The sequence below is a fragment of the Xenopus laevis genome, chromosome 3S (genome assembly GCF_017654675.1).
Source record: "Xenopus laevis strain J_2021 chromosome 3S, Xenopus_laevis_v10.1, whole genome shotgun sequence".
NCBI lineage: Eukaryota > Metazoa > Chordata > Amphibia > Anura > Pipidae > Xenopus > Xenopus laevis.
Window position 1 is genome coordinate 1399670 of NC_054376.1, and position 22499 is coordinate 1422168.

Sequence of the window (22499 nt, forward strand, 5' to 3'; positions counted from 1 at the left end):
CAGTACTACATACCTAGATTGGGGGTACTCGACGTCTTCTTGGTATTTTTCATCTTAAAGAAACCTCGGCCGAAGGATGACCTGGCTTTACGACTTCCAAAACTCTCATCATCGGGGGCTGCCCCCTGGCCGGGGGGACGCGGAGGGAGGGTTTCGAACTTGCCCGGTTCTGGGGAAACCGTTCTCTGAAAGATAAACCATGGGGAAGGTGAGAGGGGTGGCAGCACCCGAAAACTGGGGAGGAGCTTGTGTGAAGCAGGAAGTAGAGCCAGTGGCAGAAAGATAGGATTTGCCTAATTCTATGGCGTTGCAAGTGGAGGCCAGGAGCAGCTTCTCGTAGGCAGAACAAGAAGGAAAGAAGATTCGATGTTGCTATAGATTCGGCACAATCTTGTTTTAGGGTCACCCCTTGATTTGTGGGGCTTGATGCTAAAACGGGGGGCACTCACCAGCTCAGCAGGTTCCTTCTTCAGGCTCCCCAGGCTGCTGGATTTCCTGACGGGAGATCTGAACAAAACAAGGCGCTCGCTTATTAAAGGGAAAATAAATAGCAAAAATTATATATAGAAATATTAAATAAATAAATAAAACTCCGCCCCCTAGTGGTCACTGTTTGATAAGAATTCTTGCTTTGGCTTTTCCGTAGGGGTCTGGACGCGCGCCCCTGTTATTATACAGGTAAATGCCGCCATTATCTGTTACTGGACTTACCCTGGCACCTCTGGGGTTGTGGCATCTGCAGGGAGGCTGGGGGTCTCACCATCGCTGGAAAAAGCAGAAATGGAATTTATTCTCATAGGACACGGGGGGTGAGGGGCTCATCCTCCAGCCAAACAATTGGGGTGTTATTGGCCGTGAGGAACCCCCTAGTGGTGAAATGTGGAACCCCACCTACACCTTTATTCTGGCTGCCCCTGGAACGGCAATGGGGTTAATCCCTACGGACCAATAACCCATAGAATTCCTCAAAACTACAACTCCCAGCATCCCGTGTCCTCTAGGGTTCCTTAGTACCTGGGGCTCAGAGAAGACTCTAGTTCACCCTATAATAACCCTATTTAAAGTGACCCCAAATAAAGTGAATACAACCCCCCCACCCCCAAAGTCTTAAGGGGGGGAAAATCCTTTTACTCCTCAGATTTCTCCCCAGATCAATACATCAGACTTGTCCCTTCTAATAAAACTCCAACTGTATCCCCGGAATAAAGCCCCCCCAGGTGAGAACATCTAGTGCCCAGGGGCAGGGGAAACATGGGACTGGGGCATTTACCCAACGTCGGGGGGAGAAGCTTCCTCTTTTGGAGCAGGAGCTGGCGCTTCATTCTGCCGCTGGAAGGGTCTGATTGAGGAGAAGGAGGGGATGGAGACTTGCAGGATACTCGTGTGCATCTCCACCTTGGGCTGCCGGAACAGAACAAAGAGCCCATTCAGTGTGGAATGTAAACAAAACAGGCAGAACAAAGGGCGTCTGTGCCCGTCCCATGGGCATGAGCCGCACAGGAGCCCAAAACCCCACCAGCTGTATATATTATTCATATTCTCAGGGAAACGGTCCCCCGGATGAACAGGCACCCACCACTACTCCCCGTACCCACTACCCATAGCTACTCCCCACAGCCACAGCTACTCCTCGCAGCCACAGCTACTCCACGCACCCACAGCTACTCCCTGTACCCACAGCTGCTCCTCACAGCCACAGCTACTCCCTGTACCCACAGCTTTTCCTCACAGCCACAGCTACTCCCTGTACCCACAGCAAATCCCTGTACCCACAGCTACTCCTCACAGCCACAGCTACTCCCTGTACCCACAGCTACTCCTCACAGCCACAGCTACTCCCTGTACCCACAGCTACTCCTCACAGCCACAGCTACTCCCTGTACCCAAAGCTACTCCCTGTACCCACAGCTACTCCTTGCACCCACAGCTACTCCCTGTACCCAAAGCTACTCCCTGTACCCAAAGATACTCCCTGTACCCACAGCTACTCCTCGCACCCACAGCTACTCCCTGTGGGCACAGATAATCCCTGTACCCACAGCTACTCCCTGTACCCACAGCTACTCCCTGCACCAACAGCTACTCCCTGCACCCACAGCTACTCCCTGTACCCACTGACCCAGCAGGATTGGTACCTGCACAAAGTGATTGGCTGCTTGTAAGTCAGACCAGTATAAACGGAGTCCGGATACGATGTAACTGTAACATCAGAATTCTGCATAAAGGGCCACACTCCCCTACTGACTGCCCCGGTCACAGGCACTTACCTGCGGATCCACAGGGAGTTCCTCTGGGCTTGGGGTGGCGGATATAGGGAGAGGGGAGGGGCTTTTGTCAGCGTCGCTGAGCGTGTTGCCATCAAATACGAGAGAATTGGAGCCGGATATCACAGAATCGTCACTTTCCACTTCTTTGCCTGAAAATTAAACCCCAAAATGTTGGTACAGAATCCCACTAAACTGCTGGGAATAAAGGGGAAATTGGTTTAATGTCTCCACTGAACCAGCCGGCGCAGGAGTTGCAGCACACGCGCATTACACTGCAGTTTCACACGTTGCAATAAACGAAGAATTTACCTTTTTTACCCTGCGCCAGAACCACCATGTCCTGCACCTTCTTGTACCTGCTGAGAGACTGTCTGAGCTCCTCGATCTTCTGCTCCTGTAGGGGGGAATATAGAGTCATAATGTGATTGGCCAGGAAAGTGGGGTGCCCTCGCCAGTAACTCGTCTCCCCCTTTATATGTGGCTCTTTACACCCAGGAGCAAATTGCAGATGTAGAAAACATTTGTATGTAGGATGGCACTAGATATGTGCTACTGGCTGCTAAAGGATGCTGGGAGTTGTAGTCCAACAGGGAGGGTTCATGTAGTAAAGTGAGGGGATCACACAAGGTTTCTCAGGTGGCACAGGGGGTGGGCAAATAAAAGTCATGAGAATGAGGCTGCGCTACGCACCTTCTCTTCATTGGCAGCCATTAATGATTCCATTGCCTTCTTCATCTTCTGCACCTCGACATCTGCAGGGAGAGAACAGAGAAGCTTGTGGGTCGGAGAGGATCCAATCGGCCACTCACTGGCAGAGAGTAATGACGTAACCCCCCGAGAGCCGTCATTTCTACCCACAAACACCCAAAAATAGAAGCGTGCATGGTGGGGGGTGACAAGCAGATCACCCAGTCTCTCAGTGTTTATAAAGCAAAACCCACACGATACTAAAAGCAACAGCTCATGTGCCTGCCCTGGTGTTAAAGGGTAAATCACCTTTGGGTTCTTTCTACTTCCTGTTCCTCGGCTGCTCTCTTTCCCATGGTCAAGTAGGAAGTAGATACAGTCAACCCAGTGCTTACTCACATTCAGAGCTTTGAATCTCTGTACTTTCTGCTCCTGGGCTGCTCTCTTTCCCATGTACTTCCTGTCTGACCATGGGAAAGAGAGCAAGCACTGGGTAGAGACTGTTTGTACTTCCTGCTCTCTTTCCCATGGTCATACAGAAAGAACATACAGTCTCTACCCAGTGCTTCTAGTACTTCCTGCTCCTAGGCGGCTCTCTTTCCCATGGTCAGGTAGGAAGTGCATACAGTCTCTACCCAGTGCTTACTCACATTCAGAGCTTTGAATCTGGTACTTCCTGTTCCTGGGCTGCTCTCTTTCCATGTACTTCCTGTCTGACCATGGGAAAGAGAGCAAGCACTGGGTAGAGACTGTATGTACTTCCTGCTCTCTTTCCCATAGTCAGACAGGAACTACATACACAGTCTCTACCCAGTGCTTATCAAATGTTCAGAGCTTTGATTCTGGTACTTCCTGCTCCTGGGCTGCTCTCTTTTCCATGGTCAGACAGGAAGTAAATACAATCTCTGCCCAGTGCTTCCTCACATTCAGAGCTTTGATTCTGGTACTTCCTGCTCCTGGGCTGCTCTTTCCCATGGTCAGACAGGAAGTACATAGCCTCTACCCAATCACTAGAAGAGCTTTGAATCTGGTACTTCCTGCCCCGGAGCTGCTCTCTTTCCCATGTACTTCCTGACTGACCATGGGAAAGAGAGCAAGCACTGGGTAGAGACTATATGTACTTCCTGCACTCTTTCCCATGGTCAGACAGGAAGGACATACAGTCTCTACCCAGTGCTTACTAACATTCAAAGTTTTGATTCTGATACTTCCTACTCCGGAGCTGCTCTCTTTTCCATGTACTTCCTGTCTGACCATGGGAAACAGAGCAAGCACTGGGTAGAAACTGTTTGTACTTCCTGCTCTCTTTCGCATGTACTTCCTGTCTGACCATGGGAAAGAGAGCAGGAAGTACATACAGTCTGTACCCAGTGCTTGCTCTCTTTCCCATGGTCAGGCAGGAAGTACATGGGAAAGAGAGCAGCTCAGGAGCAGGAAGTACCAGAATCAAAGCTCTGAATGTTGGTAAGCACTGGGTTGAGACTGTGTTTGTACTTCCTGTATGACCATGGGAAAGAGAGCAGGAAGTGCATACACAGTCTCTACCCAGTGCTTATCAATGTTCAGAGCTTTGATTCTGGTACTTCCTGCTCCTGGGCTGCTCTCTTTCCCATGGTCAGACAGGAAGTACATATAACCTCTCCAATCAGTAGTTCCCCATGTTGTGAGATGTTTGTCAGGAAACAGGGAAGAATCTCTCACCTCTCTCACTCCCTGCGACTGCGTCAGTCACCTCCGGGGGGCGCTCTACACTCTCCTTCAGTGTCTTTATATCGACCTCCTTGTGTTCCAGTTGCTCCTTCAGCAGCGACAGCTCATCCTGCAGCGACACGGGGAGCAGTTAAACAATGGCACTGGGGGGGGGGAAGACGTGCCACAATAATCCAATCACACGGCCGGATGAGTCTTTATTCTCAATGTCGGGGAGAAACTCACCCCCACAGGTCCACACCCTAAAACTGGAACTGATGACATCATACAACTGGAGGTGATGTCCCCTGAAGCCCCTCTCGTACTGCCCAATCAGGTGCCACGTATAGAAGTACCAGCCCCTGGCATGGTTTTATTTGTCCTGTCTGCCAACACGGGGGCATTTAAATACACAAGCAATCTTAAAGGGACACTACCATCACATTGCCCCAGTGTTTGCTATAGGGGCTGCAATAGAACAGCGCCACCCTCTGGTTCCCCCTGCAGACGAGAGACCGGGGCAATGGAATGAATCTGGAAGGAAGGTGGCGGAGAGATAGAAAGTATTGAGTACTGTGGCCTGGACTTGTTTGATTGGCAGTTTAGAAATGTGACAATAATGTGAAAATGATGAGATACAACGTTACAAGTCTGGCCCCTTTAAAAGGGTTGTTCACCTTTAAGTTAACCTTTAGTATGACGTAGAGAGGGATATTCTGAGACAATATGCAATTGGTTTTCATTTTTTATTATTTGTGGTTTTTGAGTTATTTAGCTTTTTATTCAGCAGCTCTCCCGTTTTTAATTTCCACAATCTGGTTGCTAGGATCCAATTTTCCCTAGCAACCATGCACTGATGTGAATAAGAGACTGGAATATGAATAGGAGAGGCCTGAATAGAAAGATGAGGAATAAAAAGTAGCAATAACAATACATTTGTAGCCTTACAGAGCATTTGTTTTGTTTATGGGGTCAGCGACCCCATTTGAAAGCTGGAAAGTCAAAGAAGGCATATAATTCAAAAACTATAAAAAAAAATGAAGGACAATGGAAAAGTTGCTTAGACTTGTCCATTTTAGAATATACTAAAAGTTAGCATTAAGGTGAAGCACCCCTTTAATGATACTGTCCCTTTAAATCTGGATAAAACAAATGCAGAAGGAAATGGGCGGCGCCACAAACGTACGAGAATGCGGTTTATTCCGTGCTGCATGCGGTTCCATATGGAAACATTGATTGTAACACTGCAGAACTGCAGCCAATTTCAGGATATAGTGGAGTCAGCTTAAAGGGGAAGTAAACCCTAAAATAAAACAAAGGGTTTATATTCCCTTTAATTTGTGTAAATGAGCCCCATATATCCGGATGTAACACATTCCGACCACAAGAGGGCAGTATGGGGCAGCAGGCGGGAATCACAGCAACGGGCGGATGCACAAAGCGTTACCAACACTCAGACAAGGGGTCGCCGACACCTCGGCAACTACTGCACCTTCAGGGTCTGGCACTTGTGCTCCGTGCGCTGCTTCTCATACTGAATCTGCCCCACCTTCATTTTCATGCTCGAGAGCTTGGCCAATAAAGGCTGAGAACAGAGAGACAGCGCTCAGACGAGACCCCCCGAGAGGGACAAAGGGAAACAGATTGCAAGAGACAGAGATTAAAGGGGAAGTAGATACTTGACCAAAACTAATGTGGATACGGTGTTTTCTGCCTAGGTTTCTACTGTTTGATCAAATGTAGTGATATGTCGGGGGTCAGAGAATGTTGCACAGAATTGCTGTCTAATGGATCTGACACGTGTCCCTCTCATTAATAATTAATATTTATCTATATAGCAGGTCCTGATTACGCACATTACATTGGTCACTTTCATTAGGGAAATCAGTCGGTACCAGCAGGAGGAACGGTATCTACCTTGTTAGATTTCATCTTCTTCTCATACTGAGACCTCTCATTCTCCATCTCAGAGACTCGGAGTCGCAGCTCATTCATCTCCTGCACCAGTCCCTGGGGGGCAATAACAAGTATTAGACCCCAACACAAACCCACGGTCATACGGGAGTGACCCCAAGATTCCCATCGATATCTCAAACAACTACACCATTACTTCTACTCACTGAAATGTCATTATATATAGTGATCAACTAATCATTACTCCCTCATCATGCACTCAACATGGCAGCTCCCTCCTTCCATATGTATAAATACAAATATACAGAGAAGGAATGTTCTGGGCACACAATAAGCTATACCCTCATACTGTACTGTCTAAGGGAATCAATATGGCACCTCCTCCTCCCATATGTATAAATACAAATATACAGAGAAGGAATGTTCTGGGCACACAATAAGCTATACCCTCATACTGTACTGTCTAAGGGAATCAATATGGCACCTCCTCCTCCCATATGTATAAATACAAATATACAGAGAAGGAATGTTCTGGGCACACAATAAGCTATACCCTCATACTGTACTGTCTAAGGGAATCAATATGGCACCTCCTCCTCTCATATGTATAAATACAAATATACAGAGAAGGAATGTTCTGGGCACACAATAAGCTATACCCTCATACTGTATATCAATATGTCAGCTCAACCTCATACGGTACTCATATAATACATGATAATCACATGACACGTGGCCTTGGATACAGGTTGCTAGGGGCACTATTTCATGCACAAACCCAACGTCTTCCCAAAGGCAAACACTCAGCATGCGACAAGCTGCAGCATGAAACGCAGGGAAGGTTGTACGCATTATTGTGCAGCACAGAGCTCTGAATGCAGCAGGTCCCTATTAGGTCCCAGACTGACCAGGCCAATATAAATGGTGTTGCTCTTAGAATAAATCCATTTACTTTTAAAGGGGATGATCACCTTGCAAACACTTTTTTTCAGTTCAATCGTTTTCAGATTGTTCACCAGAAATAAGGACTTTTTTCAATTACTTTCCATTTTTTATTTTTTACCGTTTTTCCAAAATCTAAGTTTGAAGTTGAATGTCAGGGGCAGACTCTGAACTGTTACAATTTGTTACATTAAGTTGATACAATTGGTTGATACAATTGATTGATACAATTGGTTGATCCATTTCTCAGTAGGATCTATGGGGAATATAAGTGTAACTATTGTATCAAGTCTAACAGCTGCCTTTAATGTCACTCAGAGATTCTGCTCAGCAGGGACAAAGATGAAATATATCAACTAAATGTATCAATTTAGAACAGTTTACAGGGTCGGCGACCCCCCTCCCAGAGCTGCTTTGGAAAGTGAATGATTAGAAAAATAGAAAATAGAAAGTAATTGGAAAAAGTCTTTATTTCTGGTGAACTGTCTGAAACCAACTGAACTGAAAAAAGTGTTAGACGGTGAACATCCCCTTTAAGGAGAGCTGCGCTCCTGGAGCCCTGTTGTGGCCGAGCATGGACACCCCCAAGGATCGACAGCAAATCCATGCGGCCACTCCCATGCACAGTATTAATGGGGGGTCACCTCCTGATCTCCGTACTGTGACCTTTTCTCCTGGAACAGAGCAAGTTCCACCTCAACCTTCTCCATCTGTTGCCGCAGATCCGCTATGACTTTGTGCAGCGACTGAGTCGAGAGACGGGGGAGGGGAGAGAAGTGGCAGTGAGAGGGTGGCACCAGCACAGGGGGCCCGGCAGAGAAATATCCCACCTACAATGTCACCATCTGACACCGGAACCCCTGCATCTGCCTACAGAGGTCACAATGTTGAGTTTTTGGGCCAACCGATATATTTCGGAGCCCACCCCCCACTCACCTCCGTGTCCTTGTACCTCTCCTCGAACTCCTTGCGGTCTTTCTCCACGGAGACCAACTTCAGCTTCAGGTTAGAGATTTCCGCCATCAGGTCCAGTTTCTGACTTTCCAGAGAGGTCCGACTCAAAAGTTCCTGCAGGAGGAGAAAGGGTTAAAGTGGTTATGGGGTCGCTGACCCCTGGGCCACCAGCTGGCATTCTCCTACTGGTGTCACCTCACAGGAACTTATAGTTCATTGGTTTAACCCTGTACCTGCTGGAGCATTTCCTCGGTGTCGTTCAGCTTCTCTCTGTGCTCCTCCAGACAGAACTCCAGATCCCGGATCTTCTCCCCCTGAGCTTCCACCTGGTCGGTTAGGACACTCACCTGAGTAACCAATAGGAAAGGAGCAGGTGAGTGAAGAAGGATACTGAGTGCAGTATAGGGATGATTATGCTCAGTTCCCAGTCTCCATGTAGGTGCCCCAGTATATACGGGTGCCCTGGTGTTTATGGGCGTCTTTTATACTTTCACCCAATTCCTGTACCTGCAGGACGAATGACTCCTTATCGTTCTCCAGCCGGGCCAACCTCTCCTGGCAAATGTCGGTGCTGCCGGATATGTGTCCATTTACCTGGCAGGGAACAGGTGCAAGTGTTAGAGTGCAAGCTGCTGAGCCAATGGAGCAGTTTGGACACACAATGTGTTGCACTAATCAGCTTCATCATTTTGCACGGGGCCAGTGAGGTACATGCACTGCTGCCCTGACTCAGACATTTAACTGCATTAACCAATTCATTTCCAGAGGCTGGGAGATCTTTAATGTTAAAGATAAGTCAAGCTCAGGAACAATTGCTCCAGACAACAGCTGACAAATTTGAACCACATCACCCCCAGTGCACCCCCTGACCCTTTTATATGGAAACCCCTTCATCTGTTCCCATGACAAACACACAAACACACAAAGTGAACCACATCCAGTCTGGGGGCCTCTACCTGCCACAAACTTGGCTAAACCTATGCATATAGGGTATCAAACTGTTCGGAAGACCCCCGGCGTTCATATTTCGGGTGTTATACCGCTGGGTCTGATGAAACGCAGGAGAAGAGGTGCAGTAAATGGCAAGCTGTGAGGACATTTTTTTGTACTTTTCAAATATTTTCATTCAATAATGCTGAATGTTGACAAAGCCTTGCAGAGTGCCACAGACAGACAGATTTAGCCTTGTTGGATATATATATATATATATATATAGTATTTTTAGGTAAAATTAAAGCTCCCCCCCAAAGAAAGAAAAGTGAGCATAAATTGATCTGGCAGTAAAGACAAATAAAGTGGGGTAATCTACTGACAATAAAAGGGTTAAAACGCTTGTTCAGTCCTCTCTGTCTCAGGAATCAAAGAGACAATTTCAAGGCCAAATAAAATCCTTTCCCTCCTCAGACAAAACTTACCCTCTTTATAAGAAGTTGCCCCCTGTTGCTTCTCCAGACTCTTTCCATTTTGGCCACCGGCACCAGGTTCATGTTACTTATCGTTAACCCCCAAGCAGTGCAGCCTTAACCCAGCAGAGCAGCCTCCCCGGAGACGGCAGCAGGTGAAATGGAGACGCTGCACTGTCACAACCCGACTCCCCACTCATCAGTCACGCCAGACGCCCCGGCCTTTCCCTTTTTGTTTCCACCAAATTTTATGCGCTCACATCTGTCAGCTCCACCATTCAGTGTTTCCATGAGCCAAACCCGACCAGACGCTCCGACCAGAACGGCCAGAGCTGATACATTGTATCCAGAATAAAGGCCAATTAAACTCTCTGCCAAAGGCAACACTTGTGCCAAACTCACAAGGAAAATCACTAGTGTAATGGGGAATTATGAGGCCTAGGGGGAAAGGACTGTACTGGGGGGGGGGGGGTGCTGGATCAACTGGGCCTGGAAAATCCATTGCCCCCCCTCCCCAAGGCACAATTGGAAAGTATTTTCCATAGAAATCTTTCAGTTTTCATCTGGATAAACAGTAAGAAAGGGGAAGCGAAGAGGGGCCTAAGAACTGATTTATATTTCAGCTCAAATTATAAATGAAACAACCCCCGGCTCCCCTGAACTCTCTCAGCAGACCTGGCACTCTCGCAGGCTGTCTCTTGCATCAGTGTCACATTTTAAACCTATACCTCTGGTTATCTGCCCCCAACCCCAAAATCCAAGCCCCCTGTTAAAGGAGCTCAGACGGAACTATGTTCCCTACTCCCAACTAAATTGTAAGCTCTTTGGGACAGATCCTATATGTTTTAAAGCAGAGCGTCTCTGAGTTATGGATAAAGTCTTTTGGGCTGCAGCGTTGGTTACATGAGTGGGAGGAGAGGAATTCCAGGCATGCGAATCCTGCGCTAATGCTGTACTGTTGCACGGCACTGCCCCAGTCTCGCCCCAGTACATTTAACATAAATCTGGTTCTGAGTTGGGTCACAGATTATACAGTGGTGCCCAATAACACTACTGATATTCTCCTGGGGTCAATGGTTCTGTTGGATTTCTTTGGTTCTGATGAAACCGAGATGATCACTGGGCCTTAGATAGACAGGGACAATCCTTATACAACGCACACCTTATAGAGGCTTCTGTGCGACTCCCTATAATAGGATTCCTCTGACCCAATTTATAACCACGTGACAAACTGAGGGCAATATTTATATTTTATAAGCTTGTATTCCTCAGCGATGTGTCATATTCAGCTTTCATTTTGGAAATGAGCTGCACAGCAATTATCAAGTCAGCAAACAATATATATATATATATATATATATATATATATATATATATATATATATATATATATATATATATAAACACACATCTTTTGAACAGGGGAGTGTATTTCCTGGTACTCGTGTGACTGTCTCTACTTCCTTTGCACAGGGGGAGTGTATTTCCTGGTACTCATGTGACTGTCTCTACTTCCTTTGCACAGGGGAGTGTATTTCCTGGTACTCATGTGACTGTCTCTACTTCCTTTGCACAGGGGAGTGTATTTCCTGGTACTCATGTGACTGTCTCTACTTCCTTTGCACGGGGGAGTGTATTTCCTGGTACTCATGTGACTGTCTCTACTTCCTTTGCACAGGGGAGTGTATTTCCTGGTACTCGTGTGACTGTCTCTACTTCCTTTGCATTGGGGAGTGTATTTCCTGGTACTCGTGTGACTGTCTCTACTTTCTTTGCACAGGGGAGTGTATTTCCTGGTACTCGTGTGACTGTCTCTACTTTCTTTGCACAGGGGAGTGTATTTCCTGGTACTCGTGTGACTGTCTCTACTTCCTTTACACAGGGGAGTGTATTTCCTGGTACTCGTGCGACTGTCTCTACTTCCTTTGCATTGGGGAGTGTATTTCCTGGTACTCGTGTGACTGTCTCTACTTCCTTTGCACAGGGGAGTGTATTTCCTGGTACTCATGTGACTGTCTCTACTTCCTTTACACAGGGGAGTGTATTTCCTGGTACTCGTGCGACTGTCTCTACTTCCTTTGCATTGGGGAGTGTATTTCCTGGTACTCGTGTGACTGTCTCTACTTCCTTTGCACAGGGGAGTGTATTTCCTGGTACTCGTGTGACTGTCTCTACTTTCTTTGCACAGGGGAGTGTATTTCCTGGTACTCGTGTGACTGTCTCTACTTCCTTTGCACAGGGGAGTGTATTTCCTGGTACTCATGTGACTGTCTCTACTTCCTTTGCAAGGGGGAGGGTTTTTCCTGGTACTCGTGCGACTGTCTCTACTTCCTTTGCATTGGGGAGTGTATTTCCTGGTACTCATGTGACTGTCTCAACTTCCTTTGTAATTCCTGGTACTCGTGTGACTGTCTCTACTTCCTTTGCACGGGGGAGTGTATTTCCTGGTACTCGTGCGACTGTCTCTACTTCCTTTGCATTGGGGAGTGTATTTCCTGGTACTCATGTGACTGTCTCTACTTCCTTTGCACGGGGGAGTGTATTTCCTGGTACTCATGGCAGAGATCATAGAGATACACAGGATGGAGGGAGAGATACAAAAGGATTGGCACAGGCAGGGCACAAGTATGTGAGTTAGAGGCAGGTGTGAGGGTGAGAGAGGGGCCCATATAATGACGACCAACTGCAGCACAAAAGGAGGATTAAGGTTCAGTTGTTTGTGAGACTAATCCCGGGATCTGTATAAAGGTCAGAGCAAATAAGAGGAGGGGGAGATGTTGGCACGAGGGTGGAAGGTGACAGGGAGTTGGAGCCAATATATACAGAATAATAACAGTGTGTGGACTTTATGGGCACAGTCATGTCCCGGCTAAGGCCCCCGCTCAGTATGAGTTGGTTCTTGGCCAATAGATCTACAAACGGACCGAACAGTCAGACTTGCCGGCACCAGGTTACCCAGTTCATGCCAATTTCAGCTGGGGGCACACATAACAAGGGAGACATAGCAGTTGGGGGGTTATATATGGGGGAATATACAGGGGGTGCACACACAATGAAAGGTCTCAGTACCATGTGACTCTGCAGCCACTCCACCAGGACGTCGGCAGTAGAATCTGGCAGTTGGCCGCGCAGTCCGTCCCGCTCATCCGTCTCCATCATTTCCAACATCCCCCGAAGATCCTCGATGAGCTGCAGCACCCGCAGACTTCCCAGGAACGGGGAGGTGGGAGACTGGCAGTCAAATATCCCATTGGTGTATTCCAGGGCCTTGGAGCCTATGGGGGAGCAAATAAAAGTGCCAGTTTAGGAGTAACAGGGGGTGTGGCCTGAAGTCTGTGGGCGTGATTCATAATAAAGCAAATGAATGGAGTCAATACTAGGAAACCCCAGGGGAGGATTTGGAAGGAACTACCTGAGTTACCCCAGTAGCACAGAATAGGGACATATCTGCCCCCGGGTGAATGTGATTGGGGAGGGGGGGGGGTATTCTACTCACCGGCAATAATTCCGTCCATTTGCTCCAAGGCCGCGGCCAACATTTCACTTGCGTCCGACATCATGTTCCTGCCGCTCAGCGACCCCTGCAATAAAATATACTTTAGGCATTAGTGGGGGGTTGGTAATCTGTTTGTCTTTTGCCCCTCTCCATCAGAAAATGGCCCTGCCAGGGGTAGGAGAGCAGTCAGGAGTCTAAGGGGAGAACCATAATAATGGGCACAAGACTAACAGCAAATATATTAACAATGTAACAACAAACTGTGCATCTTCCTTCCTCTCTGGGAGTGAAACAGTTAAACACCAAATTCCTTCATTAAACTCCACCGGCACCTTCCCAAAACAAAGTTACACCCCACAGTGACAGAACCAGACCGGGTCATAGGCCTAGAACATCACACAGAACTGTTTACAAAGCCAGAAATCCACATCTGACAGTTTCATATGACAGATAGTGATCTGCGGCCATAACAGTTTGTAAGTGGGACGTGTCCCTGGTTATTATCTGAGATTCCAGTCAGGTCCCACTGCCTCTACATTTAGTATACAGCATATTGTGTGCCCAGAACATTCCTTCTCTGTATATTTGTATTTATACATATGGGAGGAGGAGGTGCCATATTGATTCCCTTAGACAGTACAGTATGAGGGTATAGCTTATTGTGTGCCCAGAACATTCCTTCTCTGTATATTTGTATTTATACATATGGGAGGAGGAGGTGCCATATTGATTCCCTTAGACAGTACAGTATGAGGGTATAGCTTATTGTGTGCCCAGAACATTCCTTCTCTGTATATTTGTATTTATACATATGGGAGGAGGAGGTGCCATATTGATTCCCTTAGACAGTATAGTATGAGGGTATAGCTTATTGTGTGCCCAGAACATTCCTTCTCTGTATATTTGTATTTATACATATGGGAGGAGAAGGTGCCATACTGATTCCCTTAGACAGTACAGTATGAGGGTATAGCTTATTGTGTGCCCAGAACATTCCTTCTCTGTATATTTGTATTTATACATATGGGAGGAGGGAGGTGCCATATTGATTCCCTTAGACAGTACAGTATGAGGGTATAGTTTATTGCGTGCCCAGAACATTCCTTCTCTGTATATTTGTATTTATACATATGGGAGGAGGTGGTGCCATATTGATTCCCTTAGACAGTACAGTATGAGGGTATAGCTTATTGTGTGCCCAGAACATTCCTTCTCTGTATATTTGTATTTATACATATGGGAGGAGGAGGTGCCATATTGATTCCCTTAGACAGTACAGTATGAGGGTATAGCTTATTGTGTGCCCAGAACATTCCTTCTCTGTATATTTGTATTTATACATATGGGAGGAGGAGGTGCCATATTGATTCCCTTAGACAGTACAGTATGAGGGTATAGCTTATTGTGTGCCCAGAACATTCCTTCTCTGTATATTTGTATTTGTACCTATAGGTGGGAGGTGCCATATAAAAGAAATGATTCTCCATATGATTCAGTGGGACGGGGCGCAGTAGAACTATATAAAATGCAGGGAGAGGAATAAGAAACAAATACCCACAAGACAATCCACTGATTATTATTTTGAACAAATGACTCAAGAGCTGAAGCAGTGGGATTATCCTCCGGCTCCGCCCCATTATATCATGGCTCCACCCCATTCTCCCCTCATGGCGCCTGCACTAATTCCGTATTTGGGTAAAAACTGACAGATTTCCTTTAATTGGCGCTTTGGACCCTGGCCTAATGTTCCCTCTCCCTGAGGACAGAGATTGGCACAGGCCAAGCAATTTTGCCTCATTACCCAGAATGCACAGCTGCCCAACCTCATCCAGAGATTCAGTGCCATTAGACTGATGGGAATCCCTGCGGGACAAACGGACTGAAAGTAAAGTACAGACTCTGCTCATCCGACCTGTTCTGTGACTAATTACATTACAGACGTTGCCTTAATTGTCCTGCTCAGCACCCGAGGGGCCCCTAATGGATCCAACCAATCAGTGATAATCCTGCAACATATCATATCTAATGTCTATCTACCTACCCCTCCCCCTCCTATACCCACCTACCCACATACCTACTGTACCTACTGTACTGGGACTGTGTATCCCTCCCCTCCCCCACCTGCACACAAACTACCTACCCACATACCTACTGTACCTACTGTACGAGCGCATATACCCTCACCCGCTGGGCACAGTAGGTAGCCTTGTGTGAATGTAATGGATACATGGGGCATATTTCCCTTTAAACTGGGAGCAGAAGGAGCTTAACTGGCAGTTTCGTGACAGCCCCTATAATAATAATGATGTAAGTGAGAACAAGACTCGACTTGATGGAAGGGAATAAGATGAGACTGTGCTCCATGCAGAACCCCTTCCCTCCCAACTTCTCACCAACACTGAGAAATAAGAATATTAATAGCGATAAAAGTTCTGTTTATGTAATTGCCCCTCTCACCTCTTGTCTAAACTCAGCCCCGTCCACTCTATTCTTTCCATATTCAAGAAACCTGCAAAATATTGTTTCCTATGGAGCTATAGCAGGGTGACCCCCCAATGTTTCTATATATCTGTAACCTTGTTATGAGCTAAGGGGGCCCAGTCTGAAGGTCAGTTAGGGGGAGATTTGGGGTGAGTGCTTATTTGTACCCTGGGTACCCCTGGAACTATAGCAGGGTGACACCCCAATGTTTCTATATATCTGTAACCTTGTTATGAGCTAAGGGGGCCCAGTCTGAAGGTCAATTAGGGGGAGATTTGGGGTGAGTGCTTATTTGTACCCTGGGTACCCCTGGAACTATAGCAGGGTGACACCCCAATGTTTCTATATATCTGTAACCTTGTTATGAGCTAAGGGGGCCCAGTCTGAAGGTCAGTTAGGGGGAGATTTGGGGTGAGTGATTATTTGTACCCTGGGTACCCCTGGAACTATAGCAGGGTTAGCAATCTGTCAGCTGCACATAATGATAAAACTCACCCAAAACTAAGGACTAATGGCAAATTGTAAAGGAAAGCCACAGTCTGAATTTAAAGTGACCGGCCCTTTTAAGGCCCTGCATGGAAAAAGTCAGCTTTTGTCTGTGGGGGGAAACAAGGCAGTGATTATAATGCGACCGGGGGGAAGGACACAGCAGCGCAGCCAAACAGTGGGGGGGGGGGGGGGGCTTGTGCTAAATTTGGCTGTGGGGAAGGGCGGGTTTCTTTATGGGAACCACTTAAAAAAATAACTTTCATATTTTAGTAAAATGACTAAAAAAGACCCTTAAAGTTGCATTTCTGCCTAATGAAAGTTATCATAACCCCAATTTGCCGCTGGTTGTGACACAAAGTAGCAAAGGCAACGGATTAACAGACCTGGAGGAGATGCGACTCCTGCTACATTGTATCGAGTGCACTGCTGGGATACAGAAATGGAGAATCCCTGCGTGAGCCAATCAAACGCTTTGGGATATAAACAGGTTTGGGATCACGGGAAATAATGTGATAAAGGGATCCTTTCAACTCGGGATAATTTGGGATGATCCAATAACAGCGCCCGGCTAATTTTACCCATAGAGGGAGGCGCAGACACTTTTATTGGTGCCACAAGTTCCAGCAGGTGTTTATTATGAGCAGAGCTTGTCCCTTCCAGCAGGAACAGTCTGAATATTTACAGCTCCGGCCCCAATGGCCCACGTGCAGCAACACATTATATCACTATTCACTGCAGTTCTGACTCAACTGCTATTTACTCCCTTCTGTACCCGGGTGCAATTGAATAGAATCAGAACAATGGGATCCTATGCGCCAGTGCACATGGGTGTTCCCTGCTGTCTGCACCACTGCATTCCTTACATTATAGTTCAGCTACACCTTGTCTCCCAGGCTGCGTGGATTTTATTATATTCCACACTGACAAACTAAACACATGGGTTTTTGTTTATTTCTGTAATTTCCATTAAACTCTCTCACCCAATAATATGTTTCTAATTCCTTTGCATGAGGGAGTGTATTTCCTGGTACTCATGTGACTGTCTCTACTTCCTTTGCACAGGGGAGTGTATTTCCTGGTACTCGTGAGACTGTCTCTACTTCCTTTGCACGGGGAAGTGTATTTCCTGGTACTCATGTGACTGTCTCTACTTCCTTTGCACGGGGGAGTGTATTTCCTGGTACTCGTGTGACTGTCTCTACTTCCTTTGCACGGGGGAGTGTATTTCCTGGTACTCCTGTGACTGTCTCTACTTCCTTTGCACGGGGGAGTGTATTTCCTGGTAATCGTGTGACTGTCTCAACTTCCTTTGCACGGGGGAGTGTATTTCCTGGTACTCGTGTGACTGTCTCTACTTCCTTTGCACGGGGGAGTGTATTTCCTGGTACTCCTGTGACTGTCTCTACTTCCTTTGTACGGGGGAGTGTATTTCCTGGTACTCGTGTGACTGTCTCTACTTCCTTTGCACGGGGGAGTGTATTTCCTGGTACTCGTGTGACTGTCTCTACTTCCTTTGCACGGGGGAGTGTATTTCCTGGTACTCGTGTGACTGTCTCTACTTCCTTTGCACGGGGGAGTGTATTTCCTGGTACTCGTGTGACTGTCTCTACTTCCTTTGCACAGGGGAGTGTATTTCCTGGTACTCATGTGACTGTCTCTACTTCCTTTGTACGGGGGAGTGTATTTCCTGGTACTCGTGTGACTGTCTCTACTTCCTTTGCACGGGGGAGTGTATTTCCTGGTACTCGTGTGACTGTCTCTACTTCCTTTGCACGGGGGAGTGTATTTCCTGGTACTCGTGTGACTGTCTCAACTTCCTTTGCACGGGGGAGTGTATTTCCTGGTACTCGTGTGACTGTCTCTACTTCCTTTGCACGGGGGAGTGTATTTCCTGGTACTCCTGTGACTGTCTCTACTTCCTTTGCACGGGGGAGTGTATTTCCTGGTACTCGTGTGACTGTCTCTACTTCCTTTGCACAGGGAGTGTATTTCCTGGTACTCGTGTGACTGTCTCTACTTCCTTTGCACGGGGGAGTGTATTTCCTGGTACTCGTGTGACTGTCTCTACTTCCTTTGCACAGGGAGTGTATTTCCTGGTACTCGTGTGACTGTCTCTACTTCCTTTGCACGGGGGAGTGTATTTCCTGGTACTCGTGTGACTGTCTCTACTTCCTTTGCATGAGGGAATGTATTTCCTGGTACTCATGTGACCTTTTTTGTAATAGCAGAGCAGCCTTGCTTAATGGCAGGAAGTGCAGCTAATTCAGGGTCACATGGCAGGATCAGTGTCTTTACATGAAAGGTGAATATAAATGGACAGCACTGCCGGGTGGAGGATGAAGTAGGGAAGGGTTGTTGGATAAGGAAGCTCATCATTATTATTTCTATAGCCCCAGCAAGTTACACCCCACTTTATGATTATAAGGAACAAGGGGGTTAGAGAATACCCACAAGAGCTTACAATCTAAGGGTACATATGAAGCATAAGCTAAAGGAAGAATCGCTGATAATAACCAGACGCCAGTCAATACATATTGAAATTCTCTGATCTGATTGGTCGGCCAAGACAAAGCAAAAACTGACACATTTAAACATCTGTAAATCAAATGTGACGGTTGACTGCTCCCCCCCCCCCCCACGAGCCTCGGCCAATGACAAGGAGCCCCTGTTATGTGATGTCTCTGCTCTTGACATGGGGCCAACATTCTCCATTTATAGTAACAGCTCAGCCCGCGGGGCCCCAGGAACAAGAAAACATTTACACCCAGAGTTAAACACAGGCTCAGGGGTTTGGAAAATCTCAAAATTCAAATATAAACTGTGTGCGACTACTGTACAGAGAGATCCCATAAAACTATGGTACATAGGTATTCCTTGTACTAAGCACAATTCAGCAGGAACAGCCCCTAAGTTTGCTCATAGTCTGTACAGAGAGATCCCATAAAACTATGGCACATAGGTATTCCCTGTACTAAGCACAATTCAGCAGGAACAGTCCCTAAGTTTGCTCATAGTCTGTACAGAGAGATCCCATAAAACTATGGCAGTATAGGTATTCCTTGTACTAAGCACAATTCAGCAGGAACAGTCCCTAAGTTTGCTCATAGTCTGTACAGAGAGATCCCATAAAACTATGGCAGTATAGGTATTCCTTGTACTAAGCACAATTCAGCAGGAACAGTCCCTAAGTTTGCTCATAGTCTGTACAGAGAGATCCCATAAAACTATGGCAGTATAGGTATTCCCTGTACTAAGCACAATTCAGCAGGAACAGCCCCTAAGTTTGCTCATAGTCTGTATAGAGAGATCCCATAAAACTATGGTACATAGGTATTCCCTGTACTAAGCACAATTCAGCAGGAACAGCCCCTAAGTTTGCTCATAGTCTGTACAGAGAGATCCAATAAAACTATGGCAGTATAGGTATTCCCTGTACTAAGCACAATTCAGCAGGAACAGTCCCTAAGTTTGCTCATAGTCTGTACAGAGAGATCCCATAAAACTATGGCAGTATAGGTATTCCTTGTACTAAGCACAATTCAGCAGGAACAGTCCCTAAATTTGCTCATAGTCTGTACAGAGAGATCCCATAAAACTATGGCAGTATAGGTATTCCCTGTACTAAGCACAATTCAGCAGGAACAGCCCCTAAGTTTGCTCATAGTCTGTATAGAGAGATCCCATAAAACTATGGTACATAGGTATTCCCTGTACTAAGCACAATTCAGCAGGAACAGCCCCTAAGTTTGCTCATAGTCTGTACAGAGAGATCCCATAAAACTATGGTACATAGGTATTCCCTGTACTAAGCACAATTCAGCAGGAACAGCCCCTAAGTTTGTTCATAGTCTGTACAGAGAGATCCAATAAAACTATGGCAGTATAGGTATTCCCTGTACTAAGCACAATTCAGCAGGAACAGTCCCTAAGTTTGCTCATAGTCTGTACAGAGAGATCCCATAAAACTATGGTACATAGGTATTCCCTGTACTAAGCACAATTCAGCAGGAACAGCCCCTAAGTTTGCTCATAGTCTGTACAGAGAGATCCCATAAAACTATGGCAGCATAGGTATCCACTGTAGCTTCTGCTACATTGTTTCAGGAATCAGAACCAGCAGTGCAGTGGTAGAAGTAGGAGGAAGTGTATCTCCCATCCCTCTCCATGACAGAAATAAACTCTGCCTCTCTATGGGGCCCTAAAGCATCACTAGTAATAAATATTGTGTGTGATTACCCTGATGCCTGGGGTTTCCTCGCCTGAACTATAACACTCTGTACTCACAACACTCATATAACTGTGCTGATAAAAAGAGAAATGGGGGGGGGGCAGGAGATGAATGAGTCTCTTTCTACTTTACGAATCTTCCCATCCAGGACTGGCGCTATCAGACCCCCGAATCTGCCCCCCCCCATATATCTCACAAGCTCCTCCCTCGCTCACAAGACCAAAGTTACAGATAAGGACAAATAAGGCTCCTTTATTTTGCAGAGACGACGTGGGGGCTTGTTAATCTCATGTGACTCTCCATGGGACAGAGACATGAGACTTATAGGGGGGCAGCACTGCACCTCGACTCCACATTGTCACACTGATCGAAAACTGATACAAAACACACTCACAATTACACAACCAACCCAGTGTGTTTACACAAGTCTCACCCTAATACAACATCCCCCCCTTTCCCATGTCTTTAATAATGGCTACCTGCACTGCTGCCTCCGACTCCTGATACAACTTCCCAATATCCATTCATTCCTCATTCTCACTGAGTTTATAGTTCTGTGTAACTGTCATTGTGTCTGTCCCTTTCTCTTCTCTGCACTGCTGCTTCTGACTCCTGATACAACTTCCCAATATCCATTCATTCCTCATTCTCACTGGGTTTATAGTTCTGTGTAACTGTCATTGTGTCTGTCCCTTTCTCTTCTCTGCACTGCTGCTTCTGACTCCTGATACAACTTCCCAATATCCATTCATTCCTCATTCTCACTGGGTTTATAGTTCTGTGTAACTGTCATTGTGTCTGTCCCTTTCTCTGCACTGCTGCCTCTGACTCCTGATACAACTTCCCAATATCCATTCATTCCTCATTCTCACTGGGTTTATAGTTCTGTGTAACTGTCATTGTGTCTGTCCCTTTCTCTTCTCTGCACTGCTGCTTCTGACTCCTGATACAACTTCCCAATATCCATTCATTCCTCATTCTCACTGGGTTTATAGTTCTGTGTAACTGTCATTGTGTCTGTCCCTTTCTCTTCTCTGCACTGCTGCCTCTGACTCCTGATACAACTTCCCAATATCCATTCATTCCTCATTCTCACTGGGTTTATAGTTCTGTGTAACTGTCATTGTGTCTGTCCCTTTCTCTGCACTGCTGCTTCTGACTCCTGATACAACTTCCCAATATCCATTCATTCCTCATTCTCACTGGGTTTATAGTTCTGTGTAACTGTCATTGTGTCTGTCCCTTTCTCTGCACTGCTGCCTCTGACTCCTGATACAACTTCCCAATATCCATTCCTCATCCTCACTGGGTTTATAGATATATATATATATATATATATATATATATATATATATATATATATATTTATTACACACACAAGTAGAACAGCAAAGGGAAAATATTCAGAGGGACAGAGAGCAGCAGTTTTGGGGTGCAGTGTTACACATATAACGTACATGCATTGGAATGGCACAAACATGGAAGAATGGGGGGGGGGGTTAAGCCCTAAATCACTGCACGATACTAATAACTTGTTCCAAGAAGTATTTATTTTTAGAGATGAAGAAGAAAGTGCCCTCGTTAGCAGCAGACTCATTATGGTACTTAGTTGCCATCAGGCTGACGCTCTATTTATTTATATTCAACTTGGGTTTGGGGATCTGCCTCCCCTCCCCCCCAGGTATGAAGTCACCGTCCCAGGGCCACAGAGGGGCCCAACTCTGCTCACAGCAAACATTCTACAGGCTTAGATCATGGTGACCTGGGATTAAAGGGGAACTTCACCCTTTTCACTGCTCACTGGGTTTATGGGTTTTTTGCACCTGTTAAAGAACTGTGCAGTGAGTCGGGGGGCTCTAACAACAACGGGATCCCCTCTACTGATGAGCTCTGATTAAAACTATTAGACAATATTTCAGTGTTGGGCCCCGTGGCTCCCCCAGGGGCAG

At 46.4% G+C, this 22499-nt stretch overlaps 1 protein-coding gene across 7 annotated transcripts in view; it reads right to left on the reverse strand.

Annotated features, from left to right (window-relative positions):
* Window positions 1-22499, reverse strand: part of ppfibp1.S (PTPRF interacting protein, binding protein 1 (liprin beta 1) S homeolog) — a 40751-nt gene that overhangs the window by 15193 nt on the left and 3059 nt on the right. For 2 of the 7 annotated variants that reach the window (XM_018254158.2, XM_018254157.2), the window contains exons 2-17: window positions 13353-13437; window positions 12926-13131; window positions 8961-9047; window positions 8687-8800; window positions 8436-8567; window positions 8144-8245; window positions 6561-6653; window positions 6136-6228; window positions 4656-4773; window positions 2958-3019; window positions 2577-2661; window positions 2268-2416; window positions 1271-1401; window positions 712-765; window positions 450-507; window positions 14-185 (exon numbers count right to left, since the gene is read on the reverse strand). In XM_018254158.2, coding sequence (XP_018109647.1) covers window positions 14-185; window positions 450-507; window positions 712-765; window positions 1271-1401; window positions 2268-2416; window positions 2577-2661; window positions 2958-3019; window positions 4656-4773; window positions 6136-6228; window positions 6561-6653; window positions 8144-8245; window positions 8436-8567; window positions 8687-8800; window positions 8961-9047; window positions 12926-13131; window positions 13353-13416 — 1720 coding nt within the window. In that variant the 5' untranslated portion in view covers window positions 13417-13437. 7 annotated transcript variants of the gene reach the window in all.